Here is a 22,722-nt window from a genome sequence, read left to right as displayed (position 1 = left end):
GCCTAAATAATATGATGTAGGTAGATCTTCACTGCCATTGTTTTGCTTTACCTGCACAGTTTTTAGTTATACAAGAGATGTTTTATACAGACGCCAAGGACAGAGAACCAAGGACAGTGAAAATGATATCTCATTATCTGAAGTGGTTAAGCAATACCAGCCACAGCCATTTTATCTTAAAAGATAAGGAATAAATCGGGAATTCAATTTCTAATGGAACAATACACAGTTTTATGATTTTTGGTAGTAGCCAGCTCCAAATAAAAATAAAAAGAAATGTGGGTTAAAAATAAGCAGAAAATAAGCTAAAATCGTACTGACGAAAAGCGTTGCCAAATTTAGCTAACTAATTCCGCTTATTTATTTTCACGTTTTAACATGGCAAAACTGTTGTTTTTGTTTTGATGTTCTTGGTGCTTTAACCAATCTCCATGCGACCACTGTTATGCCTTAGAAGGCAGAAGAACAATAGTATATACATATAGTAATGAAAATTAGATTGCAATTTTGAAAAACATCCTGCCCACAGAAAATCTAAACCATCTCGGACTTTTGAACTTAATTGTATTCATAGTTAGAGCCTGGTACTACAAGGTCTTTGACTATACAAAACATTTTTCTAAACTATATTCATATTTGTTCTTCAATATATAGTTGAAATTTGAAAAGACATTTAAAGGGCATATGTTCCATGGAGTCTTTTAGTCACTAACCAGTTGAAAACTATGTTAGATTTCCTGACACTAAATTTATTCCACCTTTAAATTTATTTCACCTTGAAATATATTTATTTTACCAATATCCAGCTGAAAACTATGTTAAATTTCTTGACGCGATATTTATTTCACCTTGGAATTTATTTATTTCATGCTTGAATTTGTTTCACCTTCTTGGATACTCCTTCGTAATGGTATAACCAATTATACTGTTTGTACGATTTGTCCACTTTAAACAATCTCAGCTCATCTGGTGGGTTGACTTTTCATGCCTGAAAACGTAACATGAAACAAGATTTAACGTAAAAAATTAAATATGAAACAAAGCTTTTTAAACTTAAAACTTAATAAATAAGAATAGAAGCAAAAGAAAGAGAAAGGAAGCGTTTAAATTCATCTTAGATCGAAGATATTGCTGAATTTTGTGTTAATAACAATAATTTAAAGGTATTATAATTAAATAATTGTCAACAACATACGGTGTTTCATCACCACAAAAATAACATCCGATAATTATCTCCCTGTCAAATCTCAGTTTTGTTAAAAAAAAAACTGCGGATACTGAGTCAAAATATAAAAGCCCCAGGTAAAACATATCTTTTAATAACACAAAATATCCTAGAAATTGTACATGTAAAATCTGCAAAAAAAAAAAAATCTACAATGTAAAGTTTTGCTTTACATTAAATTTATTCAATTAACTTTAAATTGAATTAAATAAATTGAATTAAATAAATTAGTCGATTAAACTAAAAGTACTAGGAGACCGACCTTGGCTCGATGAAGCCTATTTTAGAAATAAAATGGTATCCGGTGTATTCACAAAAACATTTTTGGGTAATTCTTCTAGATTTAGTTGTATTTACATTTTATGCATAGTCAATACGAGTCCCCGAACAATACAAAGGAAAAACAAGCTTACTTTACTATAAATTCAGTCCAAAATACAATTATTTTTAGTTAAGTAGCTTGCTAAGATCACTCCACAGCAGAAATATATATAACGAACAGTAGCAAAAAGTCGTATGCTCTACATTAAAGATTTTTGAAAGACATTAACCTAAGCCACTCTTCATGACTCCACCCTCGCGTACGCGCAATGACAATTGCTATGATCCGATCCGACGGAAAACCTAGTAGCAACTGAACCTATTGCTCTGACGGTTTGGGAGCCTTCCCGAATTAGCGCGCTTTAATGTTGTATCATTTTTGAAGAAAGTTTTCGCAACTGTTCGTTATATATATTTCTGCTGTGGATTAATTGACTTTTACTATTAATCCACAAGGTGTAATTGATCTGCAAGGCGGCCAATTAATTAAACAATTCCTGCATACAAATATGACATCAAATACACAGCAAAATTAACCATGGTCGGATCGTTTAAGAATAGTATTGACGTGATTGATATTCACTCACCCTTACCCAAATGTCAAACTTCAGTTTGACAGTTTTTTCCGGTTGTTTGGTTTCTAGTTAGCAGAGCATTTAAGAAAAATATATTAAGGGCGCTGGGAGGACGAAACAAATTTCCCCAAAGTTGTGACCTATCTTCGTTGTTTTTCACGAGAAACACTAGTTTGAGTTATATGACTTTGATTGGTTTGAATTAATCACTCCAATATTAAACCTCAAAATCCTCCTTATATTGGATAATACTAAACCTCATTTATTGGATAATAAACCTCGAAATTCTCCTTATATTGGATAATAAGCTCAAAATCCTCCTTATACTGGATAATATACCTCAAAATCCTCCTTATATTGGATAATAAACCTCAAAATCCTCCTTATATTGGATAATAAACCTCAAAATCCTCCTTATATTGGATAATAAACCTCAAAATCCTCCTTATATTGGATAATAAACCTAAAAATCCTCCTTATATTGGATAATAAACCTCAAAATCCTCCTTATATTGGACAATAAACCTAAAAATCCTCCTTATATTGGATAATAAACCTCAAAATCCTCCTTATATTGGATAAGAGACCTCAAAATCTTCCTTATATTGAATAATACTGCTACCTAGAGGTGAATACCTAGTAATTGTAATACACTGTCTTTCAAACAGTGACTATATCCCGAAAAAACTGAAAAAAGATGCTTGGTGACGTCTCAAATGAAACTAATTACAAAAGGAATTACAGCATCTATTCATCTCACTCTTTGTTCCCACATACTGTGTCTTACGAAAATGGCTGTGATTTTGCGGATTTCGGACGTTTTTACCAGCCTCCTTCGGGGAAAACCTAAGATCACAACGTTGAATTTTTCTAACACATGCATGAACACATGCTCAGGAATGAAATGAATAGCTGATTGTCCAACTATCTGTGTGATATTGTCTGGAAATTACCATTCATTTTTTTTATAATAGACGTTCAAAAGTAGCAACCCATCTTCTGTAAGATCAGGTTAAGGTGGGTGCGATTTGTCGCATCCTGCCTGCGATTTTGCAAGTATTTGATGCATTTTTTCCACAACGTACAGGTGTTGTTCAAAGTTCGCCGTTTTTCAGAAAACCGCAGCGATTTTGCAGATTTCAAACGTTTTTTTTTGCCAAGCTCCTTGAGGGAAAACGTAAGTCTGCAGCGTTGAATTTTTCCAACGCCAGCATTATTCAGGCCTAATTAAAGGCGAAAAATCCCTGTTAAAGGTAACGACCTTGATGGGTTTCACCATTCCTTACATCTTCATTATTCCAATTATTATTTCTAAAGGAGTCTATTGCATTCTTTTGTGGTATCCACAGTTTCCTGATAAGAAACAAAGTACTAATTGTAATGTCCGTTCAGAAATTGAATCTCTTAGAGAACTGGAGTTATTCACCCAAAATAATACTCACTAGGACAGCAGTAGTGCTCACAAGTGTGAGCATGTGAGCATCACAAATATTTTATGACGATCTAGAAACTAAAGTAAAATTAAATTATTGTTTATTATATTATTTTTACATTCCTAGTTGTTAATCTTAAATTATTTAATTTACATTATAATATTTTATCAATATGTATATTTTTATTAAACGGTGTTTTAGTCTATTTAGTACATTTATCGGATGTATTTTTATTTTTTTTTAATTAATTATATTATATTTTCTTATCTATTTATCTTTTTTATCTTTATTTATCATTCCTATCTGTTTATCTTTAATCATTTAATTAATTACATTTATTGATACATATATTCAGTCAATAACGTTTTACTCTATTTATTTACATTTACAATTTCCAATATATTAATACAATTACATTTTTATTCTTTATTTTAGTAACCTCTTTAAATATAATAAATATTCATCCTCTTTAAACAATAACTGTTTTTGACTTCAAATCCGCATAACTCGCATACAGATGTATCTCCGACATAAGGAACATAGCTACTTTGGTAACATTGGAGGAAACGAGCTGTTCCACAGAAAACATCTTAATAAACTAAAAATAGTACCTTTAGACTGCTTATTCAAATCTCCTTTTCATCATAATGTTCGTTACCCTTCTAACGCACCTCCTTCCCCCTGACGGTCCCATGTATAGTCCTAATACTATATTTCTTCCTCGTTTTTCCCCTCTGGACGCGTCGTATAAGAGGTAGCTCCTATTTAGACTCAAAGAAACATATTTTCGCCTGAGTGTTTGCTTGCTATCTTACATAGGGTTGCCAACCTGCATACTTTTCGTGCAAAATGCACTCTCTTTTTTTACCTCAGAGGGGATGCGGAAGAGTGAAAATAACTCTTTTTGGGCGTCAGTTTTCATTCGCTTTAAACATCAGTAGTTGGCATATTTGTCAGAAGTGCATTTAACCAAAAGAACGGGGTTGCCAACCTGTACTTTTTTCAAGTGAAATGCACTCTTTTTTACCTCAGTGGGGGCGCAGAAGAGGGGATGCGCAAATTTTTTTACTCTCACTCTGTTTGAGCAAAATTCACTCTTTTTTGGCCTTGATTTGCAATCTTTTTAAACGTCGGCAGTTGGCAACCCTGTTATTACATATAGTATTGTTTTCAATAACATAAAAATATGGATATCAATGGCATATAACGCGAATTAACAATGGATTAATAGAAATAGAAGTACATTAAAGTAAGGCACTACTTTTATTTTGTTAAGTTGTTTCTTTCGGAAGAGCCGCTCTCGGCCAGTGTTACCATTAATTTTATCTTATTTACTATAGTTTCTTTATATTAATAATTATATTTGAATTTGTTTATTATATTCAATCTACCTCTTTAAATGGTGACTATTTTTGGCTTCAAATCCGCAGGTTTCACATGTACATTTGCCTCCCACATTATGAACATAACTCAAATGACGATTGAGGGTGCCTTTTTGCAAAGTAGAAAAACTGCAGTGGGGACAGGAATGCATTTGTTTTTCTTCGTGGAGGAGCTGATGTGGGCGTAGTGAATCCCTGGAACAAAAATACAAATATATTACGGTAGCTTTTTGATACGATATAACTAATATATAACTAATTATATAATATATAACCAATATAAAATATATAACTAATTACTGTGATAAATTTATCTTTTGAAACTTAAAAGATTAGAGAAAAGTTGAAAAAAGGATTGTAAGAAACATCCAGACAATATTCCCAGACAATATTCCCAGATGCGTTTCTAACTTTCCTATGAAAGGCACCTTTTGCTACCCTATAAACTATTTTCCTAAATTATTCATCCCTCTTCTACACCGTCGAATTCTAGACTCTGGAGTTTCATATCCAACTGTTTTTGGATAGTTCCCCTAGAAATCTCATCCTTGTTAAAAGTCCCATTAAAATCACCTAATCAAAATACCAAATTTCTACCTGGGATCCTGTTTATTTACCCAATGTAAAATTTGTCTGGGTCATTACTGTCTCCATCAGTCAGTTGTGCAGGGTCACATACCACTGAGTGATACCTCTAAAAGGATTAAGAAATAACAAGGTCTCAGGTGCTGATAATGAGTTTTATTTTTAGCATAGTTCTAGGATCTAGTCGAACTGAAAATGATGAGGCTGACAATATACCAAGGATCTCAAAATAAAAATATTTTTGCCCCCCCTCGACCCATTTCTGATCTATTCATACCGACAACCATGTTTTTATATGACCAACAATATGTTCTCACACATGACGGTTGCACAAACGGTTGACACATGACGGTGACACAAACGGTTGAGCTGCAAATTCATTCTTTAGATTCTAGCATTTATAGCACTGTATTTTTATAGAAACTGTAAAAAACCTCAAGTCAAATTTTTACGTTCGTTACATTAAAAATCCTTATTTTCTTTCTTTTTTTTTTAGCTTGCTACGTGTGTATCTTGTATATCTACATGTATACATCACTAATACTACTACTACTATTAACTCACTGCAGCACCACGTCTCCTGAGGCCAGCACAGCTACGCGTGCACCTCCTCCATCCCATTGTATTCAAAGCCTCCCTCTTCACACCCTCCCAAGACAAGACAGCCTCCTCTTTAAACCATGTCTTATTCCAGTCTTATTCTTATTCCATGCCTCTTATATGTTGTTTCAGGCTAATTTCATGCTGGTTATGTCCTACTAAGTTACGCAGTAGAGTCCTCGTAAAAAATATATATAAAAGATGAAAAAATAAAAATAAGGAGAAAAGGAAGAAGCGAGAGACAAAATATAGCCGAATATAAATAGGCACAATAATCTTAACGGCGGATGGCAGTGATATTTAAGATAATCATAGACCCTTAAGGTTTATATTCCTTAAGTTTCATATTCTAATAAGGTTTACGTTTATAAGGCTACGATGTAAATCATACGATTTTGCGACAAGCTTACAGCTATAGTTGCAACAAAAGAACAACATGCTTATATCATTGGATTCATTAGTTTCAGATCAATCTATTCTTTGAGCCAAAATTGCGATATTACATAGGATTTTTTTAGATAATGATCTAAACTTGCTTATAGATTATGAAATATTCCCAAATATGTTCCCAGTATATGCAAATTTTCCTAAATATGCTCCCAGAATACGAAAATGTTCCCAAATATATTTCCAGAATACTAAAATGCTCACAAACACGCATAGAATGCATTTCCAATGTATTTTTTTAATTTAACCAAAATTCAGCAGCTTTGAAAATGCAATAGATGGATGAATGATACCGTACGATACAAACTTTTTTGTCTTGCGTTATAACAGAGACACTAAAGGACTAAAAAAAAAAAAATTACACACGGAAAATAAATCAGATACACCAACTTTGATTGAAATTAAGCACGATTTGTGAAAAATGTAATGCCCACGTTTTGATTTTTGCTATTAGTCTTAAATTTGCAGTGTCAGGTACTTTTTAAGTGTCGATTTGCTGTTAGTCCTTTACATTGGTCTATGACGAAGTTTTAAATACTGGTGAATCTTATTTTGAAGGAGTCAACAAAGTGACTTTTAGGGAAAATGTTCCCAGGAAGTTCGTTCTAAATCGAAGTACAACGTTGAACGAAGCTGTTCTTCGTGTATTCTATTCTCTGCATTTTCATTATAAGATAGTTGGACCGAGCTGTGTGCCTCTGCACCTGTTTTGTCGGTTGGACAAAGCTCTACTTCGCTTTTAGAAAACAGCCATTGCCACTAAATCAAATTTTTCACTAACAGACTGGAGAGTCGTAAGTAACGTATTATGTGTTATGAATCTGGTGTTTGCATTATAAGTTGTGCCAACAACGTTTCGGTACAGCAGGCACCCACATTCGGCGATGAATCTGGTGCAAGAGTTTTAAAGTGGGATGATCGACCTGGACAGTACAAGGTTTTTGCAGCGAAGAGTGATCCCCAGCTTCCATCCCCAGGAGGTTCTTTCCAGATCTAGGTAGTTTTTCCAAGAGAGATCTGTGGAGAAGTGTATTCCAAAGAGACAGAGTTAATCAACCCTCTATGACTTCATTCGTGAAGATGAAGCTAGGGTGTATTAGAGGTACTTTTGATTGGATGATCAGCAGCTCCTTTGTTTCTGACGCGTTGAATTTGATCATCCGTACATCAGACCACTTTTCAATTCTCAAAAGATTCATCGATAAGGATAAGGAGGCTTTGGTTGAGTCTTTATGTTTCAACACGGTTCCATGTGTCGTGGTGTGGTTGGCAAAGTGATGCAATGGGCTTGCAAGGTTGTCTCCCATGTCATTTGTATAGATTAGGAAAAGCGTATGTCACAAGACTCCCCTGGGGTACGCCTACTTTTGTTGGACATTAGCGGGAAGTGAACCCGTCGAGAACAACCAGAACTGAACGATCAGAAAAATGGTTTCGATCCCTTTTAACAGAATTCCACAGACACTATACACGTAGTTTCTTCATTAGGCAACGGTGCCATGCTCTGTCGAAAACTTTAGTGATGTCAAATGACAATATCCTGATCTAGACTCCTTTCGCAATAACTTCCGTTCACTACTGGTGCTGAGCCGCTAGGCAGTCAAGCGTTGAACATTTACAGCAAAAACCTGCATTGACAGTTACACAAAAGGTCATTTGACTCCAGATAATGTAAAATGTGTATAACTGAAAACGGTTTTGTAAACTTTTCCAACAAAGGAGAAAATGCTAAAAGGTGTACAGGAGAAAACGCTCGTTGAATCCCCACCTGGTTTAGGTGCGTGAATGACATGTAAGGATTTCTATGTGCACGGACAGGTTCAAAAGCAAAGTCACAGCCATAAAAGCAATGAAAAAGGTGCAGCTAATTCGACAAAACATGACTTCAAGACACATTGGCTATGCTGTCGGGACCCCATAATTTGGTCACATCAAGACGTTGAAGAATGAAAAGAACTTTAGCAGCGGAATGGTTCACACGATCAAGGAAAGTATTGGTTCAATCAGGAAAATTGCGAAGTTTTTTACCATCGTCGTCCAGATTCAACAAACGCCGGAGCAAGAGCTTCGGTCTTTGTCTATGGATCTCGCTAGGTAGTCCCATTGTTGATTTTTCGCTAGGTAGTCCCACTGTTGATTGTGAGTCTGGTCTGACCTCTGGTCCATTTTTGTATCATAATGGTCTGACCTCTCTTTATTATTATTTTTATTACGAAGCCATACGCTATGATGGACGTTGAAGCATCCATGGAGGATGATGGCAGACTCGGCTTTTTTGCCCCGAACACAATCGATGGAGGTTTCAAGGTAGTTAGTATGACAGGATAAAGGGTTATATATAGTTCCAATGACCACGAAATTGTTTGGAAGGGTCACCCTAAACCACAGAGCTTCTTCCCCTGCTGAGTTTGGAAGATTAAGACATGAATGTGGTACAAGTCTTTTCATATATACGGAGACGCCTCCTCCTCGGTATTTGGCGCAATCGGTGCGCACTCAGTCTCGCCTGAGGAGCATGGACTCCTGTACAGCAATCTCACTGTTCTGTATCTCGCGGTTCAAATTGTCTTGTTAATACACATCCCCAGGACATCAATCTACGCATCAAGAAGCACCCCAGTATTGGAAGTGTGCCCCGGCATAGGCTGTACCCATGCTAGGTTCGGAACGGAGCATTTTCATGCAGTTCAAATGGAGGATTGACACTGGCAGACGAAGGGGCATTGAGCAGGTGCTATATTACCATATTTACTTTGTAATCAACAAGCTCAGACACACTAAAACCCAAACTGCAGGGGAAGGTGGAAGCTACAAGTGAAATATGTAGGCTACATGTTGTGATTTGTATGAGGACACTGATATTACAACCTCATAGGTGTCAAGTCTCATAAGCGTCAAAAGTTAAAACTTTGACGTAAATTAAAAATTATTAATAGTTTTGACTATTTGGAGGTTGTGTGAATGGCGAGTTAAGGATGGAGAACCTTCAGATAGGGAAAGTAACTGGGTAACAATGTAGTGTATGGTGCGGTAGCTCCTTGGAACAGATACGCCACCGGTACTGTAGTCTCACAGATTTGTTTCTCTTCAATTTCCTTCTGTTTACAAAAGACATAGGGTTTCTGGACGGAAAACAGCTTTTTTCGTCAAAAAAAAAAAAAAAAAAATAATTTAAGGTTACCCACCAGAATTCTGCAACTAAATAAAAAAAAACTTTATTTTGTTCTATTTATACCCTTTCTGTTACCTTTGCTTTACACTCAGGGCTTCAACTATCCCCGACTTTCTCTTAAATATTATAATATTCCTGGAAATAAACGTTAACAAAAATGAATGATTTGTACTTCGTATTAACGTTTGTTGCTTACGAACGTTCATTTTCTGAGAGCTCAGTTTTCTTTTACGGAAATTCAAGGAAAGCGGAAACACTGTTTAAATTGGCCAAAGACAAATGACTCTCTATCACCGAAAGCGGACGAGAGACATTAATATCTCTATTCTTTACCTAATCTTCACTATTGACTCTTCCATTCTACTTTGTTTGACTTTTCAGCTTTTAATTTTCCATTGCAATTAAAATATATTTTCTATCCAATAAATTTAAACTTTGATATAAATTTAAACCTTGTTTTAAATTTTCTAGTTATGCTAGGTTTCACTACCCGATCAATGATACCAAAATTATATACCCATTAAAATGGGTATAAATGGGTATACCCATTATCATATTATACCCATTTTGAAATGCCAAGGAATCTCTGCGATTCAGTTTCCCTTTTTTAGCAATTGACACTCAAAAAATTGACACTCGATTTTTGTTTCAACGATGTATACCATTCCTAAAAAGGAAAATCACCTTAGTTTAATTCCGCGACGGAAAAATACCAACAGTGGATATTTACAACGCTCGATAGAAACTGTACTGCAAAATCAGTCATTTGGATTATGTAAGATCTGAGAAAGCATTACAAATATGTTTATAGACGAGAATTTCTACAAAAAAGGACAAAAAACCCTTATAAGAGCAATAATGTTGTTATCTAGATTTATCCGGTATCTTTGTTTGGTAGGGATTCTTCTTCACTTTTTTTTTAGATTAACAGCGAACTCTAGATGACTTTAATTAGTCATCAAGAATGTGCCTCCACTTACTGATTTGAACCTTTTGGTTTTACTGAAACCAAGTAAAGAACCCAAAAAAAGAACTGAAAAAGAAGAAGATTAAATATGAAATTAAACAGAATTTTGACTTTCCCATTCGGGCAAATGGGGAAGTCAAGATGTTTAAATCTTGTGATATCACCGGGGGCCAAATGAAAATCAGATCTACCCGAGTGGAATGGGAAAGAGTAATAAGGAAGGAGTTAAAGGAAACTGGGATTTCCTTGAAAAGGTAAAGAGTAAAGCTTTGAATAAATTGGAGTGAATAAGGTGAATACCCAGTTATGTTGGCCTCAGGTGGCTTCGTGCTGCAGTGAGCTTTGAGCAGTAGTAGCAGTCACAAAGGATGTTCCACTCATAACTGTTGTCAAACTTTTAGTTTTACAAAAAAGAAGAAAAAAAAAACAGAAACAAAAATAAAGAACAGGAAAAAGATGTAGAAAAAGTATCAAATTAAGCAAAAAGATTTTTTGAAAAAAAACTGAAATGAAAGGAATAGGAAAAGAAGAAAAACCTTAAATTAAGCAAAGATGTTTATTCAAAGCTCGACTTTCCCATTCAGGTGAGCTAAGATAAGGGGGAGAGAAATGGGAACATTTTCCTCTAGGGCCTCCTTTAGCTTAACCAAGTCTCATAACTCCACTAAGTAATTCTGGACATTTCCCATCTATGGATTACATTCCGACTCGCTGTCAGGAGTCCGTCTAAGAAATGGACGTTTAAATCCATCCTCCATGACGGACTTACGACTTTCCATATCCTTGGGCAAGTCGCACAACCAAGTTTAAAACAAGGAAAAATCAGGAAAGCGTTCTCTTTTCATATAGTATCCTTTGAAAACAAGAAAGATATAGGGACTGTATCTGAATGAAATAAGATTTCCATGATATTTAAGTCTTATTTACTGTAGGAATTTTGATGTTATACTGCTAAAAAGCTCAAGCAATCTAAATTCCTTTAATACAGGAAGTAAGATATATCCTATATTATTAAAATACGGCCGACGGTTTCTGCACAATCTTAAGGGGAAAGTTTAAAATATAGCTGCATTATATGATAACAAACAGCGTAGTAGAAACGGTGACATTCAACGAGACAGCCAGAATTAAGCAAACAAAAACATTTATGGGGGCACGTTTGATTTTGTGATAACCAACGAAAACAACGATTCTTATTCTTTGATAATTATTATTAGTTTTAATAGTTGTTATAATAATTTATAATAGTTTTAAATATTATTTAATCACATTACACATATAAATAGGCATATAAAATATAATAAGTAAAATAATACAAATTACATTAATTAACATATTTAATAAATATAATTATATCTATTATTATAATTAATTTGTAATTATTAAATATATATATTTATATAAATATATAAATATATTTTTATATATATATATATATATATATATATATATATATATATATATATATATATATATATATATATATATATATATATATATATATATATATATATATATATATATATATATATATATATATATATATATATATATATATATATATATATATATATATATATATATATATATATATATATATATATATATATATATATATATAAAATACTTATGTAATTTTTCTCGAAAACGGCTCCCTATTTTTTTTTTTTGGAAAATTGGTATCCAGGGATTTTCTGGCCTAAAGAAACGATCTATACAGGTCACGAGTTTAAGAAAATTCGTTAAGAGACTTACTTTTGGAAGAAAAAAAAATCCCGGGAGTGACGTCATATTTTTGAGCACATTTCAAGAGCATACATAAGTCATATTTGCCTCAGTAGTGGTTGTATTGTTTTTAATGTCTATGATGATAGCAAAATTACACAAGAAACATATGACTGACAAGAAAATCATACGATTGACGTCATATTTATGAGCACAGTTCAAGAGAATAAATTACATCATCCTCCCCCCCCCCCAAAGCAGTAAATGTGTCGTTTTTGTATCTATGACGCATGCAACATTACAAAATGAATAAAGCTGAGCAAAAAATACCTAAGTGTAATTGACCTATTTACAAAAAAGCGGTTTAAGTAGCCTTATAATGTCTAGTGGACGTTTGAACAACCCAGACCAATCCGAGCATTTAAGGTAAAGGGTATGTCTAGAATAATGATAAATGAAAATAAGGAGCAAAGAAATATACAGTTAGAATATTTGCGTCAGCGACAATTACAACAAGTGAAAAACCGAAGTGAAGAACAAAGAAACATCCGGTTCGAAAATAAGCGGCAACAAGAATTAAAACGAGTCAACAACCAAAGTGAAGAATAAAGAAATATGCGGTTACAAGACATGCGACAACGAGGAGTAGAACGAACTAAAAATATAAGATTGAGCAATAAATTATTCAAAGGTAATTACTTTTAATAGTTTTATAATAATTATTAGTAATTCTAATATTGAGTGGATGACTTGAAAATAAAATTTTTAACGACAAATGGCTGAAAAGTGTTTTTTTTTTGGGGGGGGGGGATGGGTTGATTGGCAGAAGGGTGTCTTAGAGTACTTATAGTGCTGTACTGTGAGCCGAGTTGCTAGCGGAAAACCCGTGTGGATGACTTAAAATAAAAATTTTTAACTAGAAATCTCTGAAATAATATTTTTGGGGGATGGGTTGATTGGCAGAAGGGTGTCTTTGAGTACTTATAGTGTTGTACTGATGGCCGAATTGCTAGCGAAAAACCCGAGTGGATGACTTGAAAATAAAAGTTTTAACGAGAAATGGCTGAAAAGTGTTTTGGGGGAGATGGGTTGATTGGCAGAAGGATGTCTCTGAGTACTTATAGTGCTGTACAGTGGGCCGAGTTCCTAGCGGAAAACCCGTGTGGATGACTTGAAATAAAAATTTTTAACAAGAAATGGTTGAAAAGTGTTTTGGGGGAGATGGGTTGATTGGCAGAAGGGTGTCTTAGAGTACTTATTGTGCTATACTGTGGACCGAGTTGCTAGCGGAAAACCGGTGTGGATGACTTGAAATAAAAATTTTTAACAAGAAATCTCTGAAAAGTGTTTTGGGGGAGATGGGTTGATTGGCAGAAGGGTGTCTTAGAGTGCTTATAGTGTGATAGTGGGGGGCGAGTTGCTAGCGAAAAATCTAAGCTAATAAGGGTTTTTTACCGTAAACTCTATTTTTTGTAAGAAAATTATGGAAAAGAAAAATTCTTTGGTTCATAGATGAAACTCAGGTCCAGGTATTGATCGAAAAATATACTATTTCTGTATTATCTGAGCTAATAAGGGTTTTTGACCGTAAACTTTAGTTTCTTGTAAGAAAATTATGGAAAATTCAATTCTGTCGTTCAAATGTGAAACTTAGGTCCATTTTTGGATCGAAAAATAAACTATTTCTGTAAAATCTATGCTAATAAGGGTTTTTGACCGTAAACTCTAGTTTTTGTAAGAAAATTATGGAAAATTAAATTCTCTGGTTCAAATGTGAAACTTAAGTCCAGTTTTGGATCGAAAAATAAACTATTTCTGTAAAATCTGAGCCAATAAGGTTTTTTGACGTTAAACTCTAGTTTTTTGTAAGAAAATTATGGAAAATACAATTCTCTGGTTCAAATGGGAAACTTAAGTCTATTTTTGGATCGAAAAATAAAAATATCTCCGTAAAATCTGAGATAATAATGGTTTTTGAGCTTAAACTATAGTTTTTTGTAAGAAAATTATGTAAAATAAAATTGGCTGGTTCAAATATGAAACTTAAGTCTATTTTGGATCGACAAATAAAACTATTTCCGAAAAATCTGGGCTGATAATGGCTTTTTGACCATAAACTCTAGTTTTTTGTAAGAAAATTATGGAAAATACAATTCGTTGGCTCATAGGTGAAACTTAAGTCCTGTTATGGGTCGAAAAATAAACTATTTCTATAAAATCTGAGCTAATAAGGTTTTTTTGACCGTAAACTCTAGTTTCTTGTAAGAAAATTATGGAAAATACAATTCTCTAGTTCAAATGTGAAACTTAAGTCCAGTTTTGAATACTCATAATGATGAGGACTGATCATTCTAATTCAATATTTTTTTCATAAAAGCAAACTATTTTTTTTAAACTTCGAAATTATTCAACTTTTTTTTTGTACGTATCTTAAAATGACAAAATATGCTTACGGCTCTAACAATTGTACTCTGTGATTGCTCAGAGACACAATGTGGCTTTCCCACTGGTATTCTATGTCCGGTTATCGACACTACCTAGTCTATTGCATGTATTAAATCAGTATTTTTTACGCATTGGTACGATAAACACGTATGTCATATTTATAAAACAAAGTAAAGGTACAGCATTTGAATAAAGTGTGTTCACATGACAGTGTTATTGTAACATTTAATGCCGACAAGGAGAAGCATTTAAACTACGAAACAAGCACTAGTGGTAACACTATTGGAAATGTATGCATGCATTGTCATGATAGTAAGGAATTAAATTTCTTTGGAATACCGAAAAAATTCCATTGTACAAATGGTGGATATGCGAGACTGAGATCTCCGGAGATGACTGCACTCAAAGAGAATGCCAACATAAAGATAATCGTTGATGATAGAGGACAACTCCTTGCTACTGTTGCAGGTAACACATTACCTACTGATACATCCAATCGTCATCTTTTAGGTATTAGCATTCAACGGAAGATCAATAAAAGAAAGGCCTACTCTTCTACTAATATCGTAAACCATTTCTTGTCTACGTGCCGAAACTGTTACCTGTGTAAAAATAATGTGATAATAGACAGTGAAATTGCCAGAAAGATAAAATGGGCATTTTCAGAAAATATCACTATGGAATATCAAGATGAATCGATGAAAAACAAAGTGCCAGCAAACGTTACTACCATTAATCAAACAGTCGATGAATCAAATAATACCAAAGATGAAACCCATATTGAACCTCTCGGTGACACATCAGTAAATATTGTGAATGACTCAAAATGGAATAATGATTATTCTACCGATTACGAGTTAAGAGAAGACAATAGCTACAATATCAAGAGAGAACATGAAGATCTATTTTATGTAACAAGTTCAAAATGTCCAAAGTTACTCACTGATATTATTAATCTATTATAATATATTTTTGTATTAATATTCTACACGTTATTATTTCATTAAAAATATATTATGCACTAAATTGTTATGTGTGCATCATTTTTAGAGTATGCTAGTATTTCAAACGTTTAGAATGTCTATTAAAACATCGGAGATGTAAGAAAAGGAATTCGCATACATCTATTTTCAGACACATGGGATAACATTGACCAAGTCTAGGTATCAGAATGAATAAATTCTATACCAACATCCATATCTCAGGTGCATGGGATAATATTGACAAAATCTAGGTATCAGAATGAATAAATTCTTTATCAACATCCGTTGGATATGTCATTATGAAAAAATTCTAAGTAAGTAAGTAAGTAAGTAACAAACTCTTTCTTGAATTCACCTCTTGGATACACAATACAGAAACTTAATTCAGGAAATTATGATAAAAAAATTAAACAAACTCTTTATTAACATTCAATTGAAGTCGCTTCCTAGACAGACAATACAGCAATTTCACAAAATCTAAGTATAAGAGTGATTAAATTCTATATCAACATTCATTTCTCGGATACATAGGAAAAAGTTAACAAAATCTAAGTGTTTGGAGTGAATAAATTTTATTTATCAACATCTTTTGTCAGATACATCGAATAAAATTCTGTGGTTCAAATTTGAAACTTAAGTCCAGTTTTGGATCGAAAAATAAACTATTTCTGTAAAATCTATGCTAATACGAGTTTTTCACCTTAAACGATAGTTTTTTGTAAGAAAATTATGGAAAACAAAATTCCAATGTTCAAATGTTGAACTTAAGTCCATTTATGGTTCAAAAAAAACTAGTTTCATAAATTTTTGTATAATAAAGGTTTTTGAACGTAAAAAACAGTTTGTTGTAAGAAAAATATTGAAAATGAAACATGTTGGTTCAAATTAGAAACTGAAGTCCATTTTTGGATCGAAAAATAAAACTATTTCAGTAAAATCTTTTATATTTTTTTATCAACATCCTTTGTCAGATACATCAAATAAAACTGACAAAATCTAAATTTCAGAATGAATAAATGCTTTAACAACATCCTTTATCGGATATGTCGGATAAAATTGACAAAATCTAAGTATCAGAGTGACTAAATTCTATATCAGCATCTTTTTCTCGGATACATAGGATAAAATATCGTGCGCGCACGTAACCCCGTCCAAATTAACATTAAAAAATGAAATAAAGCTATGTCGACTTTGCACATTTTATTAAACATGTCCAACAATGGATGCTGAAAAAGCATTTATTCACTCTGATATTTAGATTTTGTTAATTATAATTGTTGTAACTGATAAAAGATGTTGATAAAAAATAAATTGTTCACTCTGATACTTAGATTTTGTCAATTTTATCCCATGTACCCGAGAAAGGGATACTGATATAGAATTTAATAAATCTGATACATAGATTTTATTTCCCATGTACCTGAGAAATGGATGTTGATATAGAATTTAATAAATCTGATACTTAGTTTTTGCCAATTTTTTCCGATATTTTATTTTATGTATCCTAGAAAAGGATGCTGATATAGAATTTAGTCACTCTGATACTTAGATTTTCTCAATTTTATCCGACATATCCGATAAAGGATGTTGTTAAAGCATTTATTCCTTCTGAAATTTAGATTCTGTCAATTTTATTTGATGTATCTGACAAAGGATGTTGATAAAAAAAATATTCATTCTGACACTTAAATTCTGTCAATTTTATTCGATGTATCTGACAAAAGATGTTGATAAATAAAATTTATTCACTCTAACACTTAGATTTTGTCAAATTTTTCCTATGTATCCGAGAAATGGATGTTGATATAGAATTTAATCACTCTTATACTTAGATTTAGTGAAATTGCTGTATTGTCTGTCTAGGTAGCGACTTCAATCGATAATAAATGCTAATAAAGAGTTTGTTCAATTTTTTTTCATAATTTCCTGAATTAAATTTCTTTATTGTATATACAAGAGGTGAATTCAAGAAAGAGTTTGTTGCTTACTTACTTACAATTTTTTCATAATGACATATCCAACAACGGATGTTGATAAAGAATTTATTCATTCTGATACATAGATTTTGTCAATGTTATCCTATGCACCTGAGAAATGGATGTTGATATAGAATTTATTCATTCTGATACCTAGATTTGGTCAATGTTATCCCATGTGTCTGACAATAGATGTATACAAATTTCTTTTTTTACATCTCCGATGTTTCAATAGAAATTCTAAACGTTTGATATGCTGGCATACTCTAAAAATAATGTACACATAACAATGTAGCACATAATATACTTTTAATAAAATAATGTCATGTGGAATATTAACACAAAAATATATTATGATACATTATTAATATCAATGATCAACTTTGGACATTTTGAATCTGTTCCATAAAATAGTTCACCATGTTCTCTCTTGATATTGTAGCTATTGTCTTCTCTTTACTCGTAATCGGTAGAATAATCACTATTCCATTTTGAGTTATTCACAATATTTACTGATGTGTCACCGAGAGGTTCTATATGCGTTTCATCTTTGGTATTATTTGATTCATCGACTGTTTTATTAATGGTAGTAACGTTTGCTGGCACTTTGTTTTTCATCGATTCATCTTGATATTCCATAGTGATATTTTCTGACAATGCCCTTATTATTTTTCTGGCAATTTCACTGTCTATTATCACATTATTTCTACACATGTAACAGTTTCGGCACGTAGACAAGATATGGTTTACGATATTAGTAGAAGAGTAGGCCTTTCTTTTATTGACCTTCCGTTGAATGCCAATACCTAAGAGATGACGATTGGATGCATCAGTAGGCAATGTGATACCTGCAACAGTAGCAAAGAGTTGTCCTCTGTCATTAACAATTATCTTCATGTTGGCATTCTCTTTGAGTGAAATTATCTCTAGATATCTCAATCTGGCATATCCACCATTTGTACAATGGAATTTTTTCGGTATTCCAAAGAAATTTAATTCCTTACTATCATGACAATGCATGCTACCATTTCCAATAGTGCTACCACTTGTACTTGTCTCATAGTTTAAATACTTCTCCTTCTCAGCATTCAATGCTACAATAACATTGTCATGTGAACAAAATTTACTAAAATGCTCCATCATCACTTATTTTAAAGATATGACTTATGCGTTTATAGTTCTACTGCGTAAAAAATATTGATGTAATGCATGCAATAGCCTAGGTATTGTCAATAACCGGACGTAGAACACCAGTGGGAAAGCCACATCGTGTCTCTGACCAATCATAGAGTATAATTGCTGGAGCCGTAAGCATATTTTGTCATTTTAAGTGACGTACAAAAAAAAAAGTTGAATAATTTCAAAGTTAAAAAAAATAGTTTGTTTTTATGAAAAAAAATATTGAATTAGAACCATCACTCCTCATCATTATGAGTATTCAAAACTGGACTTAAGTTTCACATTTGAACTAGAGAATTGTATTTTCCATAATTTTATTACAAAAAAGTAGAGTTTACGATCAAAAAACCCTTATTGGATTATATATTAAGGTAATATTTTTATTTTTCGATCAAAAAATGGACTTAAGTTTCTCATTTGAACCAGAGAATTGTATTTTCCATAATCGTCTTACAAAAAGCTAGAGTTTACGGTTAAAACATCTTAATAGATCAGATTTTATAGAAATAGTTTTTTTTCAATCAATAACAGGACTTAAGTTTCACCTATGAGCCAACGAATTGTATTTTCCATAGTTTTCTCACAAAAAACTAGAGTTTACGGTCAAAAACGCCTATTAGCTCAGATTTTATGTAAATAGTTTTATCTTTCGAGCCAAAACTGGACTTAAGTTTTACATATGAACCAAAGAATTGTATTTTCCATAATTTTTTTACATAAACCTAGATTTTACGGTCAAAAACCATTATTAGCTCAGATTTTACAGAAATAGTTATTTTTCGATCCAAAAATAGACTTAAGTTTCACATTTGAACCAGAGAATTGTATTTTCCAAAATTTTCTTAAAAAACTAGAGTTTACAATCAAAAACACTTATTAGCTCAGATTTTAAAGAAATAGTTTATTTTTCGATCTAAAACTGGACTTAAGTTTCACATTTGAACCAGAGAATTGTATTTTCCATAATTTTCTTACAAAAAACTAGAGTTTACGGTCAAAAACCCTTATTAGCATAGATTTTACAGAAATAGTTTATTTTTCGATAAAAAACTGGACTTAAGTTTCACATTTGAACCACAGAATTGTATTTTTCATAATTTTCTTACAAAAAAAAACTAGAGTTTACGGTCAAAAACCCTTATTAGCATAGATTTTACGGAAATAGTTTTATTTTTCGATCCAAAATGGACCTAAGCTTTACATTTGAACCAGGGAATTGTATTTTCCATAATTTTTTTACAAGAAACTAGAGTTTATGGTAAAAAACCCTTATTAGCTCAGATTTTACAGAAATAGTTTATTTTTCGATCAATAACTGGACTTAAGTTTCACCTATGAACCAACGAATTGTATTTTCCAAATTTTCTTACAAAAAACTAGAGTTTACGGTCAAAAACCCTTATTAGCTTAGATTTTTCGCAAGCAACTCGCCCCCTACTATCACACTATAAGTACTCTAAGACACACTTCTGCCAATCAACCCATCTCCCCCAAAACACTTTTCAGAGATTTCTTGTTAAATTTTTTTATTTCAAGTCATCCACACGGGGTTTCCGCTAGCAACTCGGCCCACAGTACAGCACTATAAGTACTCTAAGACACCCTTCTGCCAATCAACCTATTTCCCCCAAAACACTTTTCAGCCATTTCTTGTTAAAAATTTTTATTTCAAGTCATCCACACGGGTTTTCCGCTAGGAATTCGGCCCACAGTACAGCACTTAAAGTACTCTAAGACACCCTTCTGCCAATCAACCCATCTCCCCCAAAACACTTTCCAGCCATTTCTTGTTAAAAATTTTATTTTCAAGTCATCCACTCGGGTTTTTCGCTACGAATTCGGCCCACAGTACAGCACAAAAAGTACTCTAAGACACCCTTCTGCCAATCAACCCATCTCCCCCAAAACACTTTTCAGCAATTTCTCGTCAAAATTTTTATTTTCAAGTCATCCACTCAGGTTTTCCGCTAGGAATTCGACCCACAGTAAAGCACTATAAGTAATATAAGACACCCTTCTGCCAACAACCCATCCCCCCAAAAATATTTTTTCAGAGATTTCTTATTTAAAAATTTTATTTCAAGTCATCCACACGGGTTTCCGCTAGCAACTCGGCCCACAGTACAGCACTATAAGTATTCTAAGACACCCTTCTGCCAACAACCCAACCCCCCAAAAATATTTTTTCAGAGATTTCTTGTTAAAATTTTTTATTTCAAGTCATCCACACGGGTTTTCCACTAGCAACTCGGCCCACAGTACAGCATTATAAGTACTCTAAGACACCCCACTCCATCACCCCACCACTTGTGTATTATACAGAACACATTGAAGAAGTAAAGCTATCCGTTATTAAAATTCTTTTCTTGCCATCTACATCTCTCTTAGTATCAACTTTTTAGTATAGTATAACGTTAAACTCTATTTTAAATTGACAACACTGTTCAAACAGCACTTGTGTATTATACAGTACACATCGAAGAAGTAAAGGTAGGTCAAGTCATAAGACCATCCCTTTTTGTTTCTCCATTTTAATACGATCCAATTCACAAATGTTATCTAGCTGTTTTTTTCCTATTATTCAATTAATAACGTTCGTACAGTCCAATTCGCGAATCCCTTATCCCTTTTTGCAACTGTCAATCAAACGATTCTGATTGTAGCATCCAATTTTTTGGCATGCAAATAGCATCTAGTTTCAAAACGTGTTTAATCACTTTGCTTGGGAAGGTACCAAGGAACATTGTCGCTTTTTTGCAATGTCCACGTGTAACTATAGTGTCTCAGGCGTAGATTTTCTTGTAGGGGTCATATCTATTACACTTTTGAGCATATTTTTGTAGGCGTGAATGTAGGTGTGATATTCCCAATATAGCCTGAGATTCCTGAGTAACTTCTCAGGTGCTTCCCCGAAGCAACTCAGGCGCGTCCCCAGGTGGCGGATAGGGGAACATCCTTCAGATATGGAGGAAACCCTCGAACATTAAATAAGAAGGCGCGGACCAAGGGGGGACCCAGTCTCTGGGGGTCTTAAATAGCCGGTGCACCCTTGTCTGGGGGATATAAATACGGACAGAGGAGGAGGTGAGCCCCTCTGATAGCGATCTTGCTGGGCCCACCGGCGCGTGGATATGTCCCGAAGACGTTAAACTCACCCCCAGTAACGGGATAAATTGCTTGGTGACGCCGTGATGCCAAGTGGGATGATCCTTCCAGCGAGGACAACTGCGAAGAGCGGAAGACACACTCGAGGGTGTCAACGGTCCCGGCTAGAAGCAGAGAGGATTGGCTTGCCGTTGCTTCAAAAGCTAGCCAAGAAACTTTTCCTCTTTATGATTTATGACTAGGCAATCAATGAGAACACTAAATAGGGCTACCGCGTCCGGGGAAACCAACGGACAAGCTACCGCGTCCAGGGAAACCGACGGACAAGCTACCGCATGCGGGGCAACCGATGTATTGACAGCCAACAGCGTTGGAAACGAATCAAGGCAATGTTTGACAAGTCTGTCACAAACGGACACTAGACCGGTTTTATCTACAAAAATCACCACCAGAATCGGCACGTTAAATCTTCGGACACTCTCGAAACCAGGAAAGAAAGACATGCTCCTCCGTGAAGCAAACCGCTACAATTGGGACATCATCGGCCTCTCAGAGACTCATCTACCAGGTATCAGCGAAGAACAGATAGGAGACGCAACCCT

General features: G+C 33.7%; 1 protein-coding gene across 2 annotated transcripts in view; it reads right to left on the bottom strand.

Annotated features, from left to right (window-relative positions):
- Positions 1-593: 593 nt before the first annotated feature.
- LOC148946391 (uncharacterized) overlaps positions 594-22,722 on the bottom strand; it is an 85,948-nt gene continuing 63,819 nt past the window's right edge. For both annotated transcript variants that reach the window (XM_089097984.1, XM_089097985.1), the window contains exons 6-7: positions 4,946-5,131; positions 594-988 (exon numbers count right to left, since the gene is read on the bottom strand). In XM_089097984.1, coding sequence (XP_088954110.1) covers positions 958-988; positions 4,946-5,131 — 217 coding nt within the window. In that variant the 3' untranslated portion in view covers positions 594-957. The remainder of the gene's footprint in view (positions 989-4,945; positions 5,132-22,722) is intronic.

Source organism: Artemia sp. Qi Xiang Cuo, chromosome 12, assembly GCF_049724085.1.
Source record: "Artemia sp. Qi Xiang Cuo chromosome 12, ASM4972408v1, whole genome shotgun sequence".
NCBI classification, from domain to species: domain Eukaryota; kingdom Metazoa; phylum Arthropoda; class Branchiopoda; order Anostraca; family Artemiidae; genus Artemia; species Artemia sp. Qi Xiang Cuo.
Note: the sequence above shows the minus strand (reverse complement) of the source record. Positions and strands in the feature narration are given on the sequence as shown.